General features: G+C 43.2%; 1 protein-coding gene across 6 annotated transcripts in view; it reads right to left on the reverse strand.

Moving 5' to 3' along the window:
• Positions 1-25,473, reverse strand: part of LOC308098960 (NLR family CARD domain-containing protein 3-like) — a 189,232-nt gene that overhangs the window by 12,008 nt on the left and 151,751 nt on the right. For 5 of the 6 annotated variants that reach the window (XM_080447435.1, XM_080447433.1, XM_080447436.1 and 2 more), the window contains 7 exons: positions 22,778-22,889; positions 13,263-13,308; positions 12,537-12,779; positions 4,307-6,086; positions 4,033-4,206; positions 1,712-1,864; positions 1,332-1,378 (listed from right to left, as the gene is read on the reverse strand). In XM_080447435.1, coding sequence (XP_080303561.1) covers positions 1,332-1,378; positions 1,712-1,864; positions 4,033-4,206; positions 4,307-6,086; positions 12,537-12,779; positions 13,263-13,308; positions 22,778-22,843 — 2,509 coding nt within the window. In that variant the 5' untranslated portion in view covers positions 22,844-22,889. The remainder of the gene's footprint in view (positions 1-1,331; positions 1,379-1,711; positions 1,865-4,032; positions 4,207-4,306; positions 6,087-12,536; positions 12,780-13,262; positions 13,309-22,777; positions 22,890-25,473) is intronic. The other variant, XM_080447437.1, reaches the window with a different exon arrangement.

Genomic DNA, 25,473 nt, shown 5'->3' on the forward strand with positions numbered 1-25,473 from the left:
GCTTGCAAATATTGGTAGTTGCGACTTGTGGGTTTTTTGGGGCTTGTTTTTAAAGTGTAGTTGTTTATTAAATAAACAAGACCAAATGTTGGTCTTGCTTCCTACTGTTGTTTAAACCAATGGTGCCTCAAACATTTTCATGCCAAGGACCCCCAAATTAATCTGTATTTGTCTGCGGACTCCCATCTGAAAATATTACAGGTGGCAGGGACCCTTATGCGAGATTTGTGTTGTTAAAATGTTTTAAAAAAATATTCCAAACATGCATTCACAGTAGAATGTTTATGAGTGAATATCACATGCTGCTGTGTATATGAGCTGTTATTGAGTTAGTTTTACTCTATACTTAAGCTTTCTTAATTGTTTTTTATCAAGCCTCTGTCGGATTCTAATTGAGCATTTTATTGTCTCTGCCAGGCCGAAAGGCATGGCGAGAGAGTATGTTTTGCCCCCTGTCCGTCCGTCCGTCCGTCCGTCTGTCCTGTCCGTGTGTTACCAGCTAATCTCCGGCACCGTTGGCCCAGTTGCTGTGAAACTGTGCACACACACTCCCTGGATGCCAATTCAGAACCTCTGCCCCAAATGTTTCACATGGGCCTGTTATAGCGCCACCAGGAGGCCGATTTGTGCAAAACCCATTTTTGGATATTACTCCCACAGATTTTATCCAAACATCACGCAAATCGGTACACAGTATCTCTATAGTTATGTGATCATAAATATATATCGGACAGACGCATCTGTCCGATATTTCATATTCCATCCTTATTGGCTAAGGTTGGCTTCAAAAGTTTGCAGGATTGGTCCGTTTTGAACAAAATGTCTCAAATCATGAACGCAGCGTACGATTTCCGTGAAAATTTGCACGCACATTCCCACTAGGCCGCGGAAGAAATAGCACCCTTTTCACATTGCCCTGTTATAGCGCCACCAGCAGGTCTACTTTAGCAAAACACATTTTTGCAACAAAATGCCTCAATTCATGAATGCACGCACATTCCCACTAGGCCGAGGAAGAAATTACACCCTTTTCACATTGGCCATAGCGCCACCAGGAGGCCACAATAACCTACCTGACCTGGCGGAGACCTGAGCTCCGAGGAGCACTTTTTCTAGTTATCTATGTATTTGTATTGTTGTATGTTTTGGGACTACAGGTGGAAATTTGCAGCATATTTACACTTAATCATGTGTATGCAATACATAAATCATCTTTTAGCGTTCAGTAATGTTCATTCTCCAAACCAAATAAACAAAGAAAGTATACAGTAAAGTAAATATCTGGATGTGTGCTGCTTTGATTTCATGAATGAAACAGAAGACACACTTACACTTCTTCAAACCTGGTTTCAGCCTGGACTCCCCACCATGTTCAACACTTGGGGTGGAGGAGAGACATAGTTTGATTGTTAACAAGATTGTTAACAGTACATATAGTACAGTCAAAAGTTATGCTCAAAAGGATAACACAAACATCCTGGCTTGTTTCCATTGTGGTCCATTGTACATTACATAACGGTAAAAGTAGTAGCAAAAACTATATATGTACAGAGAACGTGGGGGAGGGGAGCATTTGGTGGGGGATGGAAAGTCAGGGCTGAATATAATATTTGATACTAGAAAGAATGATAGATAATGATTTTACAGCATTAAACAATACTATACATTATCACAGTATGATTCCCTCTAAACACACTGGTTCTCTCCATACCTGAGAGTCTGCAGTGGTAGAGCAGACAGATTCCTTATCCCGATGTCTCCTGGATGATTGTAGGTCAAATCCAACACTTCCAGATGGGAGTTGGACCTCAGAGCAGAGACCAGATAAGAACAGCCTTCCTCTGAGATCATGCAGCCTGACAACCTACACACACATATACATATACACACACACACACACACACACACACACACACACACACACACACACACACACACACACACACAGTGTTACTATGACTTTCACTCCACTACATTTCTAGGAACGAACCCCGAGTACCAAACATAATCAGGAGGTCAGGGATGAGAGATTATAATCTAACTGGTTAGTCTGTGGCCAGAACCAATCAAATCCAGATTAAAGTTTGTTTTTAACCAATCACATCGCTTAGACAGGGTCATGTGAGGCCAGGGGCGTGGCTATGCCAGTAAAAAACAGGGTAAAGCTCCTCCCCTGGTGATTGCGTCGCAAAGTTTCACATTGACGGTTTTGTGTCAAGTCTGTTTCAGATGTGTTTGTTTACAATATGAGCAGATTGAATGTCATCTCTCCATGTAGCACGCATGGCTTTTTCATTGATTGATTGTTTATTTCGAACACTGTTAAAAAGACAAAAATAGATACCTAAAATAATCATGATAAATTTAAAATAAGAAATATAAAAATAAGAAAACAAATACATGTAACAGCTTCTGGTGTTCATCTTCAGAGCTTAATGCAATATCCTTTCAATATGTTGTTTTTATAAAAAATAAAAAAGATTGCGTATTGTACTGCAATTTTTCAGTTTTTCACCACTGGTGTTCCATAATTCAACCCCTCTAACTGTGATACAGTGAAGCTTTACATTTGTTCTAACCTTTTACCTTTTAAATATATACTTTCCTCTTAATTCATATTTACTATCCCTCCATTCAAACAACTTCTGGATACTGTTTGGCAATTGTTTTATATTTTGTACATGAGTTGGATGGTTTTGAAATCAACCAAGTCCTTTAATTTCAGTGTGTTCATAAAGAGGTGATAAAGAGTGGGTTTGTTGGTTCTCAGCTTTGTTAACTATCCTTATTGCTGTTTTTTTTTTAAATAGGATCTGTGTTTGTTTTGTACGTATTGCCCCACACTTCCACACAGTAAGTAATGTATGGGAGTATGAAGGAACAGTACAAGATATATAATGATGACAATATGTTTCACTTTATATAATACTGATAATGACTTAGATTGTGAGACTGTGTTGTGTTTATATTCCAAATGGAAGAAACCAGCTTCATGACGATGGTTGAAGAAGGATTATCCTCCACAAATAAAGCTACATTGGATGTGTAGAAATACTATGGATGCAATACTAAACAACAACGTTTGGGCTGATTTATGCTGTAGAACCTCTGCTGCATAAACTGGCAATGTTTTTAGAGGACTCAAATTATGTTAGGAAAAAAAACCCAAAAACAGTGCTCACACGAATAGATGTTATTATAATCATGTTGCCTCCACTTCTGATTAGTGAAGTGTTATAGCTGCAGTTCAAGATCCGTTTAGGATATTGACTGATTTTGCTGACATGAAATCATTATTAGAAATAATAACTGTCCCACTATTATGTCCCATATAACGTGAAATCACCCTACCATTGGGGTGCGAGACATAAAAGGCGATAGCCCTCTTTAAATGTTCTAGTTGAATACATGTTCCAATGTTTTGATATCCTGGAAAAAAATCTAATTAAAGTGTTAATTTATATTTCCTCTGATATTTGCATACATGCCATAGTCTGTATCCTCCTGATTAAATGTAAATATATTAATCAGACAAACTCCATGTGTATTTGAGCCATGGTATAAATGTTCTCATGTTTAACACATTGGGTGCCAAAACCGTATATATACGGTTTTGCGCATACTAACGTTGAGTGCCAAAACCGTATATATATATATACATTATATATATATATATTTTTTTTTTTTTAATTTTTTATTTTTTTTTCCTTCACAGCAACAGGAAATATCACTCCTACAAGATTTAGACTCCAATCCACCTCCTGGTTAACTTATGACTTCAAAAACCTGTATCTCGGCTCCTGTGCACTTTTTTTTTTTACAATGTTAATTTAACTATTTTCAACTGGCTGCAACTATGGAATGGATTTCCGAATGTTTTAAATTTTTTCCCCCCGATTGTACGAGACCTGTATGTGTGTAATGAGGGGATCACCGTGAGGACGGTGATCACTGAAAATATTTTGTGTATAATGTATAATATTTTAATAAACCTCTGGCACCCAATGTGTTAAAAGGTTCAGGAATACTGACCTGAGCGTCTTGACTTTACAGTGAGGACTCCCCAGTCCAACGCAGAGTTGTTTTATTCCGGAAGGCTGCAGATCATTATTGCTTAGATCCAGTTCTGTCACATTAGAGGAGCTGGAACTGAGAACTGATGATAACTCCTCACAACATCCCTCTGTGAGGTTGCAGCCACTCAGCCTGAAGAAACAATAGTTATTATAAGACATTTTTGTATTTCTTTGTCTATAAAATAAGATGACATAATATATAACATGTATCCAGTTATCAGTTCACCTACAGAGCTGTGATTGAGGCTTTGACCACTGGCAGCAGTCTCAGAAGAGCCTCCTCTGAAGCAGAGTATTTCTTCAGGTCAAACACTTCCAGCTCTTTTCCTGATGACAGCAAAATGAAGACCAGAGCTGACCACTGAGCAGGAGAGAGTTGGTCTGTGGAGAGACTTCCTGAGTTCAGGTACTGTTGGATCTCCTCAACTAGAGAATGATCATTCAGCTCATTCAGACAGTGGAACAGGTTGATGATTCTCTCTTGAGATGGATTCTCCCTGATCTTCTTCTTGATGTACTCAATTGTCTTCTTATTGGTCTGCGACATGTTCCGTGTCTTTATACCAGGAAGCAGTCTGTCTAACAGCGTCTGGTTGGTCTCCAGTGAGAGGCCCAGCAGAAAACGGAGGAACAAGTCCAGATGTCCATTTTGACTCTGTAAGGCGTTGTTTACGGCACTCTGGTAGAAGCGAGTTTCCTTCTTTGTAAAGAGCTTAGACCACCGGAAGGAATGTGGCAGCAGGTTGACACCAGTGTTGATGAATGAGTGAAATACATAAAGAGCAGCCAGAAACTCCTGAACACTCAGATGGACAAAGCAGAACACTTTGTCCGTGTGCAACCCATGCTCCTCTTTAAAGAACTGTGTGAACACTCCTGAGTACACTGCTGCTTCTTCAATATCAATGCCACACCCTGTCAGGTCTTTTTCATAGAAGATCAGGTTGCCTTTCTCCAGTTGGTCAAAGGCCAGTTTTCCCAGTGATAGAATGGCCTGACCTGGATTCAAGTCAGAATGTGCCTGAGCTTTGTTATCGTACTTAGCCTTCTTATGTTTGGAATGAACCAGTATGAAGTGGATGAACATCGCAGCCAGGGTCTTTGGAAGTGCTACATTCGCGTGTTCTGTCAACATGTTCTCCAGAACTGCAGCAATGATCCAACAGAAGACAGGGATGTAACACATGATGTGGAGGCTTCGTGATGTCTGGATGTGTGAGATGATTGTTGTGGCCTTGTTCTTGTCATCACGGAATCTGTTGATGAAGAATTCCTCCTTCTTGGGGTCAGTGAATCCTCTCACCTCTGTCACCCTGTCAACATGTTTAGAAGGGATCTGATTGGATGCTGCAGGTCGTGTGGTTATCCAGATGCGAGCAGAGGGAAGAAGCTTGCCCTTGATGAGGTTTGTGACCAGCAGAGCCACCGTGGTTGGCGTTGTTACATCAGTTATGATCTTACTGTTGTCAAAGTGTAGAGGAGGCCTACACTCATCTAATCCATCAAAGATGAACACAGTATTGGGATTGTTGAAGTTGCAGATTGGTACGCCCTTGGTTTCAACAAAAAAGTCATTAATAAGTTGCTCCAAGCTGCACTCCTCCTTCACAGAATTCAGCTCACGGAACGTGAATGGAAACATGAAGTGAGTACTCTGGTTGGCTTTGTCTTCTGACCAGTCCAAAGCACACTTCTGAACGAGGACTGATTTCCCAATGCCAGCCACTCCCTTTGTCATCACTGTTCTGATCTGTTCATTTTCTGGAGGTGAAGGTTTAAAGATGTCTTCATATTTGATTGATGTTTCTTGTGTGGTTGATTTCCTGGACACAGCTTCAATCTGTCTGACCTCATGTTCAATATTGCCCTGTCCACTCCCTCCCGTTGTGATGTAGATCTCTGTGAAGATCTCTTTCAGAGGTGTTTGGCTTACTTGCTCTTCCTCGTTCCACTCGAAGAAACGCCGACACTTTGTCTTCAGATTCATCTTGAGTTGAGGAGCAAGAGTTTCTAAATGACCAAAGAACAGAGGACACAAATAATGTAATGGTAAATGTGGTCCTAAAATGAGAGGTCTTGGTATTTCTATAATTGAAACAGGATTTCTGAATAAGGACAATAAGGATAATTCCTTTAACAGGTCCGTTCATGAAAGTCCTTGCGGTCTTGTTTCCAATGAGGGCCTGTGAGCAATTAAGAGTCTTGCTCAGGGACATATTTCATTTCATCGACACATTTGCTGGCCTGGCCTGGAATCGTACCTGGGGCAACCAGGGCCTCTGGTTCCCTAGGTGGGCTCACTAACCACTCAGCTATGGCCGCCCTGATTGATTGAATACTTTATTAAGTGCAGTGGTACAATTTTACAATGATGATTAAACAGATAACACAAAACATTCTAGGGACTTGTTTCCATTGTGGTCATGTGTTCAATTCATCAAGACCTTTAAAGACATACACTATATACAATAATAAACAAGACATCATCAACACTAGAAGCAATGAATGTGTATGTACAGTAAACAGTGGGGCGGTGGGGGGGGGGTATTTCTGGGGTTAAGCTTAGAGGACTTTCCTAAGACCAGTTACACATTGCAGACAGGTGATGTCTTCAACAGATCATGTGTGTGTTGCAGTAGCTGCTGAACTAAAGTATGGGACGGTTTTCATTAGGGAGGTAAATGTACATTTACAACGAAAGGAGGTGTCCTTCACTGCCACCATTTTTCCTTTTCCTCCTTTGTACATCTAGAGCCCTATTATGCACGTCTTAATTATCACCAGGTATTATTACTTAACTTAAGATGTGGAGGCGTGACCAATGCCATTTTGCTATTATGAGTGCGGTAATCTGCTCACTGTGCCAAGGTGCTACGCGGTAAAATGGCTCTGAATTAGTCATGGGTGTGTTTGGTCGTTACTTTAATCAACCCAATCCGATGTACTTAAAGCATAGACTAATGGACAACGCCACAACCCTGGTTTCTACAGACAGTAAATAAAGCCGATTGTTCAGGAATTTGAAATCCACCATCATTAATATATACAAAAAAGCAACCGGCAATGGGAACCAACCAGGAAATCAATCCCTAAATGAATGCTATTGGCTGGGTGGCTTGTCAATCAAGAGCGGGGGCGGGGAATGAATGGTATTTTTTGTGTAGCTTGTCAATCAAATCATCCCGCCCCTCCTAAAGCAGAAGCTACTTTATCGTCAATTTTAAAATAAATGGGACCATAATTTACCAAAACGCATATCATGATGATTGAAAGAAGAGTTTAACACTTGCGTGACTAAGCGGTCAATCTGACCGAATTTGAGAATTTGAAGTGGTTTATCATTTCTCATGAAGCTCTGAGGAAGTTCCCCTTCCATGACTTTCCTGAGGAAGTTCCCCTTCCATGACTTTTCCTAAATATTCGATTCAAATCATCTCATAAATAAATATGAAATTAGCTATGCTTATACCGTCTCTGACGTTGTTTTGCGGCTATTAAGACCGCCCTCATCCCTCTCTCCCCCAGGCAGAGAGGCTTCACACCTACAGACCACCCAGAGACTGTCATTGTTCTAGTTAATGGATCATTTGCATTTCACTGAGTCAGCCTGGCCAAGCAACTTCTCTCCTTTAAGCTAATACTAATAATGAAACAAAAAGGACAACTGTGTTGTCCCCATAAATCTAACCTCTAAATCTAAATGTTGTATTTCATCGGAGCAATGTGCGCTGCTCACGCTCGCTCACTCTCTCTCTCTCTCTCGCAAAATTTGGCAACACTGTGCGTGCATGTTACTTTCACTTTTACATATATGCTGCACAAACAGATCTGATCTAGCATAGAACGGGTCACGCAGCGACTTTTATGCCTGTAGATCAGATATTTTGCGCAGCAGTAGAACAGGATTGAGCACATGTGTGAAACATACCGATGTGTGTTCACTCGTTGCGCTGAAATAGCAGGAGGAGAGGAGACGCTTACTTAGGCAACTAATGTGAATATTATTATGAATATAATAATATTGGATTGTCAAGAGATATCCATGTGTTTTGGACAATGGAGACAGTCACATTAGACAGAGGCTAGTGGTTCATATAGGCTATCCATGTATCACTCAAGAGTTTAATGTAACGCTACAGATTGCGCTGTTTTATACGCTTTTTTGCATAAAAATTCTACATAGGCTACAGGATCTGCAGCTACCATAACAAGTTATCCTATATTATAATGTTTCTGCCTGCATGTAGTCTAACAACATATAATGTGAGCTCACTGAGCTGAGTGGAATTGAAATGCTAATAGATATTTGAAAGACAATGGAACCCCCCGCTGTGCCCCGCAGCACGGGGGACAAGGTGTCAGCTCGTCTGGAGCGCAGAAGGGAGACGGTGGCCAATAGCAGAAAAAAACAGTCTTTTGGATCTGAAGTCAGGCAGCATAGGGGATGGTCAAACTGCCGTCATGCAAGTGTTAAACTAGCGACTGGAAGCATATAGTATTTATGACAATGTTTAATAAGGTAAGACAATCAAGTCTAAAGTTTGTGAAAAACCCATCCGCTTTCAAAAAAACATCTTTCTGACACCAGGGGTAAATCTGCGAAACTACAGGCCATTCATATGAACTGTCACTTGAACTCACTTCCTTGTTAGACTCAATGCACAACTCTCAAACTCCGCCCTTGACTTAAAGTACCAAAAGTAGAAAATATTCTTTATGAAGACTGTCTCATTTCACAACTTTTAAAATGTATAAAAATCTTTTGAAAAAAGCAGACTAAATAATCAGACTAACAAATCGCTCTCCACGCAACGCGTGGAGAGCATGGAGAGAGAGGGGAAGAGAACGCACTCCATTTCTAAGCTAAAAACAGTTGTAAAAACCTTTATTTTATTTTAATGGATTAATGAAGGAATAAGCCTTTGAGATGACACCTAGAGTGGAACACAAGTCTTTCAGATCACATGGATTGAAACGAGGTGAGTAGGGCTTTCTGTCCATACGTGCGTATTACGTGCCCTGTCACCGGCCGATGTTTCCTTTTCGCTTATCCTTTTCGATATCGTTTGATGGAGATACAATACAATCATGACTGATACACCTAACGAAAATAGACACTGCACAGATTATAGAGAACTTTGAATTATAACAATGGGTTTAGAATTGACTGAGTATGGCTTAGTTAAACTGTCGGTGTACTTACAACCAAACATTTCTTTTTGCACTTAAGACCACATCTTAGCGGTATGCAGTGAGTCTTTTTAAGTCAAGGTGCATAATAGCAGATACAGCATTGCGCCCTTAATTAACATATGAACACTCCCCCATGCGTAAATTATGCTGGCGAGTCTTATTCCTTAAGTGTTTGCGTTCATCGCGACGTGGCATTATCAGACACTTAATTACCACTTAAGACGTGGAATTAAGACGTGCATAATAGGGCCCATAGTGTTTGTATTTGTTAATGACATGCATTATGTTAATCTATTATGCTATGTTGATGAAATGAATACAAATTACCACAATGGAAACAAGTCCCTGGAACGTTTTTGTCTTATCCTTTTAGCCTTAATGTCTGACTCTAACAAACTACATTTTAAGTACAGCACTGTGCACTATTTAAGTACAGCACTGTGCACTATTTATTGTATTATTACTTATCAGTAATAATATCCATATAAAACAAAGTAAAATGGTATGAATTATGGAATAACATTTCTGTCTAATACTGACTGTTGACTAAAGTTAGCGTCTAAACACCAGCATGTTTTATTGTCTCTTGTGTTATTTTGTTGACATTTTATGTTTCAAAATCAACTATAATGTATAATGTGTAAAACAATGGGTGAAATTTGTTTTTGTTTACTGCTGTGTTCCTTTTGTTTTGTAGTGATATCCTAGTGTTTCTTCTGTTCCTCTGTTGCTGCTACCTGTCTTGTCTCACAACAGAGGTAATTTAATTTGACTGTGGTTTGAAAATGTTCACCTGTGTAGTAATAAACGCAAGACCACCCCAAAAATTGGACTTATGCAGACACGTTCATTTTTGGATATTAAAGAGAAATCAGGTTTTTCCCCCACAAGCTGACTCACAGGGCCAAAGCAACTGTGGACGTCTGACCACAGTTTCACCTCAGCGACCCCCAGGACTCTGAAGCGAGGCCCTCGCAGGGCCATAAAGATAAGGATAAAGAAAGAATGCAGTTTGCATCTACCATCCGGAGCTCCGATTACACACCAAGCCACTCTCTCCCTGTCTCCAGCTTCCCTCCCCTCTTTGGAAGTAAATGAGGGAGATTGGAGTTATTTATGACATGCACACACAAACTGATTTCGCTGGCTCAGCAACTGCACCTAAGAACAATGACAACTAAATATGAATAAACTGTTTACGTGTTATGTTCTGTCACTTTAAAATATATAATTATTGTCCTGTACTAGGACTACAACAAAAATATGAACTTTGGTGTTTCTAAATGTGATGCTTTTCTGGTAAATTAGACTTCAATGCTTAACTGCTTGCTGTTTTACATAATGCCGTCATGTTTAATATCTAGACAATTCTTAATTCATTGTGATTCCAAATATCCAGTCAAATGGATTAATAGGAAGTTCCCAAGATACTTAGCAGATGAGTTTAGTTTTCATAATAGGAAAAGAAGTTGCCTCCCACACGCCTGTCGCCAAACACGCCTCCAGTGTGACAAGGAGGAGGACTCCTCCTCCTACCTCACTCTCTCTTCCACCGCGCTCTCGATGACCAGAGGGTCGACTCTTCCCTGAGTCCCCTCTTCGTGCTCTCTCCGGGGTGACAAATCCCCCACGCCTCTCTCCTGACGACAAAGCAGCAACAGAAGGTCCGACGAGAAGTCCCTTCCCCCTTTCTACACGGGTGACACCTTGTTCTACGCTACTGCACGGACACTAGCTATCCATGCTAGCCAACGCCTCAGGTCCTCCCCACGAGAAGAACCACGGGCCTACGTCCAGCCAAAGCCAGATGCCCTGCTCCTGCCGAAAGCTGTTCCGCTCCCTCTAACACGTGGGCCAAAAGCCACACAATACTGTCTCCTCAATCCGAGTTGAGTGGAGACTGAGGATGCTCTCCAGCCAAAGCCAGATGCCCTGCTCCTAGATGACAACTGCCTGGACGCTAGCTAAACCTGCTAGCCACAGCCTCATGGTCTCTCCTCCAGAGACAAAAGAATCATCTTCGCTCCTCCCCCCAATGGACAGGCGAGCATAATGCATTTCACATGTGGTGTGGCAGCTGAGTGTAGTTTTGAGGGCAGATTAGCTATTTTTAATCATTGATCTTTCTCTTTTTCTTTATGACTTTAATCCCTTCTTCTCCTTTTGTATATTAAAATGTGGCCATTTGATCTGATCAGATTGTAGATCTGTTATGTGTATATTGTTGAGATTTTAACCGGTTTCATCATCTTATGAAGTATTGATCTATTGTTCTTTTCCCCATTTCATTGGTTGTTTTATTATCATAGGATTTATCTTAATAAACACATTATTTTGATATAAACGGAGGTCCTTTTCCAAATGATTTCAAAGCATATATTTCCAATCAATCCCTAACCAGAATCCATGCATCATACTGTGTCCAAGATTCTTGCGTAGCCTTTTTCATGGTTGTGTTGAGGTGCAAATTAATCCCTTAATTTGCACAATTCCTTAATTTTTGGTGAAAATTGATATTTTGATTTTTCAGAAAATATTTTCAATATTTTCATAATTATCATTATTATTTCCCATAATTATTACGCCATGTCCGCTACACCTGTGTCTTGTTTAGCCAAAGCCAATCATGTTAATTGTCCCTAAAAGACCGACGGGGCTCGGTAGGTGTTTTGTATAGAGTATAGTTTTGGACCGCACCGCCTCAAGCAAACTTGAGCCACAGGAGGCACCACAGAGCGAGCTAAAGCGAGCGAGTTGCCGTGCTGAACGTTTCTGTCCGAGTTATGTACAGAGGTGTGTGCCGGCCATTTTTCTTTTACATTAAAGTTAGCCTCGCGTGGCCAGACAATATCACACGACACACTGTGTGGATATTAGTCTGGTCCCTATCAACGATAGATTTTTTTCCAAGGGGCGGTTACAAAAAGATCCAAACGGACTCTATTGGTTAGACCTAAACCAATCAGAGCAGTGCTTCCTTTTACGAACGAATCAGAGCAGTGCTTCCTTGTACGTCATTGCTCCAAATAAGGTGATAAGCCCGCCCACATTTGGATACTGGGCCCTGATTGGTCCCTCACGACTTCGGAGGGAGAGAAATGAAATCTCTATTGAGGGGGGCCAGACCTAATCTGCCGAGGGCTAAAGTGCGATGCAATTTTGCAAAGGCAGATTCGTCTGGAACCAGGCTAGATTAAAGTGATAGCTTCAAAAAAATAATAAATACAATCATAAAATAGAGTAATGTAATACTACATCTGCTCTTACCAAGGCTCTTCAACAGGTGGTGTTGCTGTTGTTTGAGGGCATCATAAAATGCTGCTCTGACGACTGTTGCACCATGATCTATCACCTCTGTATACAGCATCCTCATTTGCTTGATAGGTGTCTTCTCAGCTTGAATACTTTGATAGATCTCACGATGAACCATGGTTCCTAGACTGTCTATTATAGCCATGACTGTGGAGGCGTCTTGAATGAACTTTGCCCTGTTCTGCATCACAATCTGTGCTGCTTGCAAGAGGAGAAAACAGTGGAAAATAATATCATTATATTAATGATAAATAAAGCTCTCATCTGTACATCCCCACATAAATAGTAGTGTAACAAACTGGTACATTTATAGTTTTACAATATGATATTGATTGATATGAGGATGTACATTTACTGCTCCATACAAGTTCCCTGTTAAAATATTAGGGACATATTCTGAATCTCTGCTCCTGTGTTTTACTATGTATTTTTGAGCGAAACATGCTATTTTCAACTGGGTATAACAAGCGAACGGGAATCGCGATGACATATGTTTCTCTTTCACGGAAGCACAGTGAAACCCTCAGTGATTAGCAACCATCAGGGGATTGATCATACTGGAGATAAATATTCTGTGACTACATGAAAAGGTAAGAAAATCACAAAATCCTGGCAGTGTGGGCTTTTTGGGCCATTTAGTGAATGGCAGTGAACTGTAACAAGAACAGGAAAAACACTCACCTTTCTCTGCATCACTTTTTTCTGAAGTGGAGCCATCATCAGCATCCTGTTGTACCAATTCGTGTTATTTTAATCATATAATGACTGAGTGAGTGCTTTAAGACAACATGTAATGTATCGTATTGATGAATTGAATACACAGGACCCAATGGAAACAAGCCATAGTGCTTTCTAGGGTTAAATCCTTTTAGCATTTCTTTGTATAGAACTGTACTTTCTGTGTTTTTTTGCAAACTGTTAATTAAGTATTCAATCAATCAATCAATCAATATGCTATTGGCTACAGTAGTGCTTTTCAACCAGAAACCCACTACCTTTTATGTCCACTGTTAGATTTCATATACTGTAGTAATAACTACACGTTTCTTATCAATATAACATTTATTTGAGCCTTGTTTAAAGTGTAGATACCAGAACCTTGCTAAAGTGACGTCACATATCTCTCAAATACCCCTCAACTACTGTATATCATATTAAGCTTGTGTTCATAATTATTCAATGGTGGAAGAACCAATCACATTTATTACTTCAGTAAAATGATCAATGCCACAATGTAGAACTACTCTACTCTATGGGGCGGCCATAGCTGAGTGGTTAGTGAGCCCGCCTAGGGAGCCAGAGGCCCTGGTTGCCCCAGGTACGATTCCAGGCCACGCCAGTATATGTGTCGATGAAATGAAATTTGTCCCTGAGCAAGACTCTTAACCCCTAATTTCTCACAGGCCCTCATTGGAAACAAGCCCGCAAGGACTTTCATGAAAGTCCTGTTAAAAGGAATTATCCTTATTACAAGTAAACGTCCATAATTCTAAGTTTACTTGAGTAAAAGTATTGGTAACATATACTTAAGTACTAAAAGTAAATATGAAGAATGTCCCCTTTCACAAGTTTGTATGACAATATTTAGAAAATAGCAGATCTACAAGCTCACAATGTGTACAAATATACAAAGTACATAACTAGTAACTAAAGTTATTATTGCTCTCCTCTCGTAATATACTTACTTATGGGAGTAAGTAATATTACTTACTCATCGCCCCCTGGCGATGCACAGAGCAACGGGCCAGGGCCCCCGCTCGCCGACGGGGAACATCCCGCTCATCTTCGACCAGAACCAGCTCCCGGGAGGGACGGCCTGGTGCGCTCGGAGCCCCCCCCCCCCCCCCCCACCCTCTTCCCCGAAGCCCCAACGCAAGGACAGCGGGGCTAGTGGAAGAGGGCGGGGTAGGTGACATTTCCTTCCCGGTTCCACCGGGCTCTCAACTGGCCCCACCACTGCCACTAGGTCAGTGTGGTGTAGGGCCCTTTCCCCAGCTGCACTTAAGGAAAAGGACTGGCGCTTGCCTTGCCCCGATGGACAGAGCCACGGGCGGCTCCTCGGGGACAAAGAGACTAAAAGAGACGCTTTACAATGTGAACAAGGTTCAATTGCATTATCGTCCTGTGGTCCCACTGCTGTGTGAAAAATGTGCAGCCTGTGTGTGGAATAAAAGTATTGCTAATTACACAACCGCTCATTATTTCTCCTGTCAAAGAACGATGCGGTGTACTCCCCGAAGCAAAAGGGGAGACCCGTCATCACCTCTCTTTAATGAGCCCTCAGTGCCCGGTCTGTCCCTTGGACGACAGTCCGAGCACTGCTGGGACGATACCGAAGCATGCAATGACCGACTTGAATCGATCGAAGGTAGTACAACCTTTAACAATGAATCAAATGTCTCAAATGTGTTGCTTTCAAGGTATAAGACAGGAGCCCCATGTAAACGTAAAATCTCTTACTGCGTCATGCCAGTTCTCTCATCCGTCCGGCAGATGGCAGCAAAGCGCCTCTGTGGGACGGGGGAAAGACAAGATGGCCGCCTCCCTCAACCTCCCCAAAATGGCGGACGAGGAGAGGCGGATGTTTACATGTCAGAAGGCCCCGGTGTTACACCGGACACACTCCCCTTGGTTGACGAGAGCTACGTTCCGGGTAGTACCCTCATCACAGAAAGGTTTCGCTGTGACGACACCCAGAGCGACGGCGCCTCCGCTTCCCTCGGGAACGAGCACGCGCTCTGCAGTGACGATGATGTCAATACCCCGCGCCTCTCCACGGACCCAGCTGTCGCTAACGGTCCCCATGGAAACGAACGCGAGCTCCACGGAGCAGGTGACGTCAGCAGCCCCCACCTTCCCGTCGAATCCCCTCGCTCGGTGTTTGGATCAATGGAAAGCTTGAAAACCGAATCCCTGGGTGCTGTTCAGAAGGGCTACAGGTTGCAGTTTACCAGCAAACCTCCGTTGTCAGACAAAGTACTGTTCTCTCGAGCGACGGGCCTTGCGGCCGTGACGCTGAGGGAGGAGGTTTTGTCTCTTTTGAGCAAAGGTGCGATCAGAGAATTATCTCCGGATCAGAACCGGTGGGGTTCTATTCGGAATACTTTCTGGTGAAAAAGAAGGGGGGGGTTGTGAGACCCATTCTGAATCTGAAAGGCCTCAACAGATATCTGAGGGTCTTACATTTTCGAATGCTAACAACCAGGACGCTCTTACGCACGATACAACAGGGGGATTGGTGGACGAGTATAGATCTCAAGGAAGCTTATTTCCACGTCCCAATCTATCCTCCGCACCGGAGATTCCTACGCTTTGGCTTCGAAGGGAAAGTGTACGAGTACACGGTTCTTCCCTTCGGCATGTCACTGAGCCCCAGGGTTTTCGTGAAATGCACCGATGCGGCAATAGCTCCACTGAGGCAGCAGGGTCTCCGCCTGTCGACTTACATCGACGACTGGCTGCTGGCAGCGGGCTCGAGGGAGGAGGTGGCGCGGCACACGGAGTTGGCCATTGCACACCTGACGTCCCTGGGGTTCACGATCAACACTCGGAAGAGCATTTTGATCCCGTCCCAACAGGCCACCTTCATAGGAATCTGGCTGAACTCGTCCACGATGGTGGCGCGTCTGTCTCAGGACAGAATAGCCGGGTTTCTGTCATGCGTAAAGTCTCTTCGCCTGGGGCGTCGAGTCGCATACAGAACCTGCATGCAGGCAGCGGGTCTCATGGCCTCGGCCGTGCACCTAATCCGGTTGGGCAGATTCCACATGAGACCTTTCCAGAGGTGGATGCGGTCCCTGAGGGTCCCACACACCCAAGGTTATCGGAAGGTGGTCGTGTCACCACGTTGCGTGGAGACACTCCGACCTTGGTCACAGGCAACCTTTCTGTCCGAGGGGGTCAGAATAGGCGCTGTGCTGAATTGGAAGGTCGTTACCACGGACGCCAGCCTTTCGGGCTGGGGTGCGGTCCACGACGGCTACTCAGCCAGGGGGAGGTGGGACTCCGTTCTGAAGGAGGCCCACATCAATTTCCTGGAGTTATTAGCGGTCTTCCTCGCTCTCAAACACTTCAAGAGACACATCCTGGGGTGTCATGTCCTGGTCAGAACGGACAATACCACAACGATGTGTTATGTCAACAAACAAGGAAGCTTGGGTTCCCCTTGTGTTGGACATACTGGCTCGCACCCTGACGCTGTGGTGCGACTCGCGCCTGGCGTCGGTTCGAGCAGCTCATGTACCGGGCCTCCTCAACTGCGGGGCGGACCTGCTGTCCAGAGGAGGGACCCGTTACGGGGAATGGTCACTCCTCCCACGAGTTGCGGACATGATCTGGATCCGTTTCGGCCGGGCCCAGATCGATTTGTTTGCATCCAGAGAGAACACGAAGTGCTCTTGGTTCTTCTCGATAGGGCACAAGGACATCTCCATGGGAGAGGTTGCCTTGGCACACGAGTGGCCGAACGTACTACTGTATGCTTTTCCGCCTCTGGAGCTGATCCCTCCGGTGTTGGAGAGAGTCAGACTCCAGGGCCTGTTAGTACTGTTGGTAGCCCCGGCGTGGGGCGTGTGGAGGTCAGAAATGACTCCCCTCCTTTACGGCAAGCCGTGGCCCCTCCCTCCGTTCAGAGACTGCTGAGACAGGGAGGGCACGAGGTGTTCCACGAGGACCCACGGGGACTAGACCTGTGGGTCTGGCCCGTGAAAGGACGAGCCTGAGCTTGCAGGGGTTGCCTCCTGATGTGGTAGCAACCATTCAGGGGGCTACGGCTGTCTCCACAAGACTACAGTATGACGTCAGGTGGAACATGTTTCTGTCTTGGTGCTCAGAACAGTCGCCGTCAGTGGTGGCTTTCCAGGCGCCTGTGAGCAGCATCCTGATTTTCCTGCAGGGCAGGTTGAGTCAGGACTTAGCCTTTTCCACCATCAAGGTGTACCTGGCAGCTATTTCCGCTTGTCACGAGGGGTTCGATGGCAAGACGGTAGGCCATCACCCACTGGTGCGCAGTTTTATGAACGGCGCCAGGCGGGCCAGGCCGGTCAACAGGCCTCTGTTCCCGAAATGGGACCTTACGGTGGTACTGGATGCACTCTGCCGTCCTCCTTTTGAACCTTTCGAGTCTGCAGATCTGAGGATCGTGAGTCTCAAAACGGTCCTCCTGGTGGCCTTGTGTACAGCCAAACGAGTTGGTGATATACAGGCACTTTCGGTGAGTTCAGAGTGCATGTGGTTTTCAGACGACGGCAAGAGGGTTTTACTGAAACCCAACTTGGCGTTTGTGTCTAAGACTGGTGTGGTGGCTAGGGCCCCGGTGGTACTGGGGGCCTTCCACCCTCCACCTTTCACATCCGCTGGTGACAAAAGATTGCACTGTCTCTGTCCAAAAAGGGCGCTGAAGCGTTACTGTCAGATGACGGCAGCCGGCCGTGGGTCGTCTCAGCTGTTCGTCTCCTTTTGCCGGTCTGGCCAGAGGAAGGCGGTGGCTAAACCGACCTTGGCCAAATGGATCGTGGAGGCGATCAGGTTGGCCTATGAGAGTAATGGCTCTGTAGTCCCAGAGGGACTAAGGGCTCATTCTACTAGGGGTGTAGCTGCATTATGGGCACTTTACAAAGGGGTGTCGATGCAGGAAATATGCTCAGCGGCAAACTGGTCGTCGCCTTCGACCTTTGCGGCCTTTTACAGCCTGGATGTGGCGGCATCTGAGATGGCGCACACAATCTTGGGTATGGCTGCTGGATCAAGCCAGGAGAGGGTGGGGCAAGTCTAAGGGCATGCCTCTCTTCCTGCTTGTTCTTCTAGGCCTCCCCTGGACCAGCTAGGCTGGGGTCCAGGGGAGAGGAGGCCCTGTTATCATTTCAGTATGAATGGGACTTGTTGTCCATTAGCTGGAATGAGGTGGACGGAAGGTCGGTCAGGGCCTTACCTTCGGGTACTGTTCTGCATCCTGGCATGGGAGTCTCGCCTGAAGTGGCGGGACGGGGTGCCAGGAGCATGCAGATGGGTAGGGTCAAGAGGTTGGATCAAGGAGCGGATAAGTGTCCCATAAGTAAGTATATTACGAGAGGAGAGCAATAATAACTAGAGGTTACGTAGGTAACCCCAGTTTATTTATCTCCGCAGTAATATACTTACCTAATAACTCCTTTCTGTGCGCATTCAGCGTGCAGAGAGAAGGTATTAGAGGGCGTACCCCTGTTACACAAGGGGTTTTATACTCCTTCCGGACTACCGGTTTCGCGTAATATGACCCTATCCAATAAGATTGTACCGGGAGTCCATGTGTTTTGCTCTGTGCATCGCCAGGGGGCGATGATATCCCATAAGTAAGTATATTACTGCGGAGATAATAAAACAGTTTTCAAATAATTGTAGAAAAGGTGTAAAAATATAATATTTGCTCTTCCTTCAGTTTTTCAGTAGGACTTTTAGGTCTGTTTTTGACATGAACAACTAAGCCCTTTGACAAAATAAATACATTTAATAACCATTTAAATGAATTAAAGCATAATGTAGTAACTAGGTCTCCGCCAGGTCAGGTAGGCTATTGTGGGCCAGTTCGGAATTCACCAATCAGGATGGAATATGAAAAATGGGACGGAACCGTCTTGATCACTTGACTATAGAGATAATGTGTACCGATTTGCATGATGTTTTGGACAAGATTTGTAGGAGTAATATAAAATGTTTTCTTTGTTGCAAAAATTTGCCTCCTCGTGGCGCTATAATAGGGCAATGTTGAAAGTTCCACCACAATCGGACGCTGCATTCATGATTTGCGGCATTTTGTTGAAAACAGACCACTCCTGTAAAACTGTCCATCTTAGCCAATGAGGATGGAATATGAAAAATCTAACAGATCGGTCTTGATCACATGACTATAGAGATCATGCCAATTTGCGTGACATTTTGATCAAATCTAAAGGCTTAATATAAAAGAATGTGTTTAACATAAGTCGGCCTCCTGGTGGTGCTATAAAAGGCAGATGTGAGAAATGCAGGGCAAAGGTTTTTCCTTGGACTCTCGTAGGGATACAAAGTTAGCATATAAAGCATACAAAGTTTTAATTTAATTTAATTAAATTGCATGCTGTGTTCATGATATGAGGCAATTTATTCAAAACGGAGCACTCCAGCAAACTTTGGTAGCCAATCTTAGCCAATCAGGATGGAATATGAAAATGACAATTTTAATGACTATTTAATGACTATAGAGATAGTGGCCCTAATTTAACAACGGAGCGTAAAAAATGGCGTATTTTTTGGCTTAAATTCGGCCGTACACCAACGTCCAAGTGACATTTATCAAGCAATCCTATACAGCCAATCCTAGCGTAGTACATTTGGTTGGAGCGTTGATAAATCTGACGACTTAAACCAAGCGTCATTTAAATAACACGCACTTAAATATTCTCGAAACGCCACGATTTTATGACATGAAGAACCAGAATACGACCAAACAAAGCATAGAAAGCCAATAAGAAAGGCCTCGCTGCCTGTTAAGTCAGACACACTATGTATGAACGACAAAATAAACCTTTGACAAAATAAACTATATTATACATATATATATATGTATATATATATATATATTAGGGCTGGGACTCGATTAACACATTGAATGCCAAAAACGGTCCGGACCGTTTTTGAGGGTCCAAACGAGAAGTGCCGAAAACGGTCCGGACCGTTTTTGACCCAATTCTATTTTTATACGAGTGGCCCACGTGGGGCGCTAAAACGAAACTTTGACATCACCCAAGGAGTTTCTGAGAAGAAGAGGCTGGATGAGGCTCCATGTCAAAAATCCTTCCGGTCGGCGTTTTCAATGTTATCTCCTTGACTAAAAGCTTAATATCTCCATTTCTTTTTAATGTGGTGGAAACGAGCCGTTTCCGATCGGCGATCACGCTGCAATGGAGGATCGCGTTGGAAATATTATTGTTCCAGGCGTTAGTCGGGACCCTCCGCCGTCTCGCACGCACGCTTTGTTTACATGCACTTCCGCGTCGGGGCTTCTGCAGCACGAAACGTATAACGCAAGTGGATGGAAGAAATGCAGGCACTCAACGTATAATATTTTAATAAACCTCTGGCACCCAATGTGTTAAAAAAATTAATCTAATTAATTAGAGGCTTTGTAATTAATTAATCGCAATTAATCGCATTTTAATCGCATATCAATATTTGACCTGAGAACAGTGAAAAGCAATTTTTTCAAATGGATTTTGGCATATGTCTTTAAGTAATGTACTCAAGAACTGTACTTAAGTACAATTTCGAGGTATTTGCACTTGACTCGAGTATTTCCAATTTCTAATACTTTTACTTCTACTCCACTACATCTCAGAGGCAAATATTGTACTTTTACTTCTACTCCACTACATCTCAGAGGCAAATATTGTACTTTTACTCCACAAAAATTATTTGAAAACTTTAGTTACTAGTTACTTTGTAGATTTCGATTATTATTACAAAACATACAGTAACCACTTAAGCCCTATATTGGCCATTTGAAAATAGCAGATCTACAAGCGCAATGCATTGTGAGCTTGTAGATCTGCTATTTTCCACCCCTGGAGGCTGGTAGAGTGTGTTGTTGTTACTGTTGTTTTATAGTAGTTTAATTCATTATTAATAAAAATCGCGCGCATGTGACCCGCACCGCATCGTGCAGCCCCCCTAAACGGGACAAACGGGAGCGCGCGCGCGTAGGGGGGGGCATCCATTACAGATTCTGATTTGCCCAGCCAACATTATGAAGTAGGCTATGCGATCGCGTCATGAATGTTTTCGTGCACCGTGCTGGCTGCAGTGTGTTGTTGTGTGAGAAGCACGTTGGGGTTGGTGCGCAGCTATAATCGGTCCGTCTGAAACTCGTCCAGCGAGAAACGTTCCGCGGTGCAAAAATAGTTGCGATTAAAATGCGTTAATTTTTTTTACGTGATATTTTTTCTGTAATTAATTGATCGAAATTAACGCGATAAAGTCCCGGCCCTAATATATATATATATATATATATATATATATATATATATATATATATATATATATATATATATATATATATATATATATATATATACACATACATACATACATACATACATACATACATACATACATACATACATAAATATATATATATATATATATATATTGACTTATTGTAAGTCGCTTTGGATAAAAGCATCTGCTAAATGATTGTAATGTACTGTTATAGAGTTAATTTATTATATAGTGACAGAGTGAAGTGAGGCACGTTTATCACACATCAGTGGATGTGTGATAAACAGTGCTAGTGCTGAAATAATTTCAGCTCTCTGTGACCTACGGTGAAATTGTAATTATTTTATCATTGTCTCCGGCAGGCCGAAAGGCATGACCGAGAAACTATGTTTTGCACCCTGTCCGTCCGTCCGTCCGTGTCCGTGTGTCCGTGTCGTGTGTCCGTGTGTCCGTCTGTCTGCGAGCAGCTAATCTCCGGCACTGTTGGCCCTATCGCTGCGAAAATGTGCACACACACTCCCTGGATGCCAAACCCCAACCTCTGCCCGAATGTTTCAGATTGGCCTGTTATAGCGCCACCAAGAGGCCGATTTTTACAAAACAATTTTTTGGATATTACTCCTACAGATTTTGTCCAAACGTCACGCAAATCGGCACACAGTATCTCTAGTGCTGTGATCAAGACGGATCAGTCCGATTTTTCATATTCCATTCTGATGAATGAAGATTGGCTTGCAAAGTTTGCAGGATAGCTCAAATCATGAACGCAGGGTGCGATTTCTGTGAAGTTTTGCACACACATTCCCACTAGGCCGAGGAAGAAATGCCACCCTTTTCACATTGGCCTGTTATAGCGCCATCAGCAGGTCTAATTTAGCAAAACACACTTTGCCTCAAATCATGAATGCAGTGTCAGATTGCCGTGAAAGGCCTCAGAAGAAATGGCACCCTTTTCACATTTGCCTAATAAAGCAACACCAGGACGCCACAATAACCTACCTGACCTGGCGGAGACCTGTGCTCCGAGGAGCACTTTTTCCTAGTTATTATTATTTTGAATCTACGACACCATTTATGGAAACTTTTTTACACTTTGAAACCACTTCACTCAAATCCACACAGCTATAATTATAAGATTATGTTAAAGCTGTGAATAAAGAATGAACGATATAAAGTATGTAGCCTACCTGGATGTGTGGAGGTGAAGGTGAAGGTGGAGCTGAAGGTGAAGCTGAAGGTGTATGGTCGGCCATTCTGTTTTGTTAATGAGGTGGACTGGAGGAACAGCAGGTAAACAACCTGTATGATAAAATCATATTAATGAACAAACTGTGTAACTGCAGCTATAGCTTATTGTCTCCGCCAGGCCGAAAGGCATGGCGAGAGAGTATGTTTTCCACCCCGTCCGTCTGTGTGTCCGTGTGTGTGTGTGTGTGTGTGTCCGTCCGTCCGTCCGTCCGTCCGTCCGTCTGTGACCAGCTAATCTCCGGCACCGTTGTCTTGATCGCAGCGAAACTGTGCACACACACTCCCTGGATGCCAATTCAGAACCTTTGCCCCAAATTTTTCTCATGGGCCTTTTATAGCGCCACCAGGAGGCCGATTTGTGCGAAACATATTTTTTGACAGTACTCCTACAGATTTTGTCCAAAAATCACGCAAATCGGTACACAGTATCTCTATAGTCATTTAACGAAACTGGTCTTTCAGATTTCTCATATTCCATCCTGATTGGCTAAAAATGTCTTCCAAAATTTGCAGGAGTGCTCCGTTTTGAACAAAATGCCTCAAATCATGAACACAGCATGCAATTTCCGTGAAATTTTGCACGCAAATTTCAAATCAGCCTCATGGTGGCGCTATAACAGGCCGATTCGTGTTTTTACCTATAATTGCACCGATCTGTGTAAAACTTTGTATGCACACTCCCTAGAGGTCAAGGAAAAACCTTTGCCCTGCATTTTTTACATCTGCCTTTTATAGCGCCACCAGGAGGCCTCGCCACCAGGAGGCCGACTTATGTAAAACACATTATTTTATACTACTTGAGAAACAGATTGAAAAAAAGATTGACCGCATAGATTCATCTCTGCAAAAATCTATCAAGGATAATCACACAGCGATAAGGTCGGATTTAGAGAAACACCGCCGCGATATTAAAGACACGCTTGATATCGAAGTTGGGAGGCTGCAATCTCGCATGGATGCCTTGGAGGGGAACTTCACGTCCGCCTAAAGAAAGGTTTGATCCTGATGTCTCTTTAATTGTGGCCGGATTGCCAGTGGAAGAAGAGGAAAACATAAGGGAAAAAGTCAAACGGTTTCTGAAGGACGGGCTCAACGTCCAGACCGAAACTGTGGATGTAATTCGACTAGAGGGGAGAGGAGGGCAGCCTGGATTGGTGAAAATTGAATGCATATCTAGAGAAGAAAAGATTGGCATTCTTCGGAAAAAAAATAAGCTGAAGGATCACACAGAGTATCAAAAAGTATATGTGCGTTCTGCTAAATCCCATACTGACCGGTTAATTGAACTGAACTTTAAAACGCTGCTTAGAGAAATCCCAGCTGGGAAAGATCTCTTTATTGCGGGAAATGGCAGGCTCATACGACGGGGAATGGAGAGAAACGAGACGGGGCCAACGGGCGGTGACCGGGGCGGCCGCCGTGGAGCCCGCGGTGGCCAGTATGAGAGACACTGGAGGGAGAACCGCAGCCATCAGGGCCGTGAAGATCACCGCGGGCCTGGCAGAGGCAGACGGCACTCTGATGGGTCTGAGGAACCCCGAGACAGACGAGGGTCGTGGTCTAGGAAAGAAACGGAGGAGAAAAGCAACGGGGACAACGGAGCTGTGAGAGACAAGGAATGGCCTGCTTTAGGTCAAAGTGAAGATAACGAACTGGAAACTACAAAATGAGGTTTCCCATCGTCATATAGTCCACGCGAGCACATATCATTCTTACATTGGAATATAAATGGATGGACACAAGCAAACTGTGACCTTAGGTTATCTATTCTACAGGCTTTGAATGCAGACATTATCTCCTTAAATGAGACTCATCTTCAAGGAGAAAATGTTATTGAACTGGACGGGTATGTATGGTTTGGGTTAAATAGGAAAACGCACATTAAAGCATGTAGAGCATCTGGTGGAGTGGGGATGTTAGTTAGGTTGAGTTTATTTCAAGATTACCAGATTGAAACTGTTGAAAAAGATGATGGGATTTTAGGTTTATTATTTCAACATAAATTATCAGAGTATAGTTTAGTCATATTTTCCTGTTACCTCCCACCTGAAAATTCCCCCTGGGGAAGAGACGCTTCAGTTTTTTTTTTTTTTTTTGTCGTTTATTAAGTTTGATCTATCAATTTTCTGAAGTGGATGCAATTTATATTGGTGGGACGTGAACGCTAGAATTGGAAATATGGAAGATTTTATCCCTACTATTGACTCTATTCCCAGAAGAGTTGCAATTGATGATTATGTTAATAAACATGGGGAAACATTCCTAGAATTCCTAAGAGATTCGAGAATGTGTGTACTTAATGGTAGGATCGACCCACTATGTGATAATTATACATCAGTGTCGCCAAAGGGTAAAGCCGTGGTTGATTATATGGTCGTGCCTTTTGATTGTTTAGAAAACTGTTTGGAATTTAAGGTATTGCTCGCCTCACAAATGGTAGAGGATAGAGCTTTATTTAATTTGATAGGAGATAATTGTCGTCTACCTGATCACTCTATGTTGTGGCTTAAGTTTAGGGCTGGCTATGAAATGCCCCAACGTGGAGAAGTGCCTGTTACAGCTGGACACTCTAAAAAGCGAGTGGTTCGGGATGTACCAGACACTTTTCTAAATTCTGATATGGGACGTACTATGT

Source organism: Gymnoscopelus braueri (genome assembly GCF_963280865.1).
Source record: "Gymnoscopelus braueri genome assembly, chromosome: 13".
Classification (NCBI taxonomy): Eukaryota; Metazoa; Chordata; class Actinopteri; order Myctophiformes; family Myctophidae; genus Gymnoscopelus; species Gymnoscopelus braueri.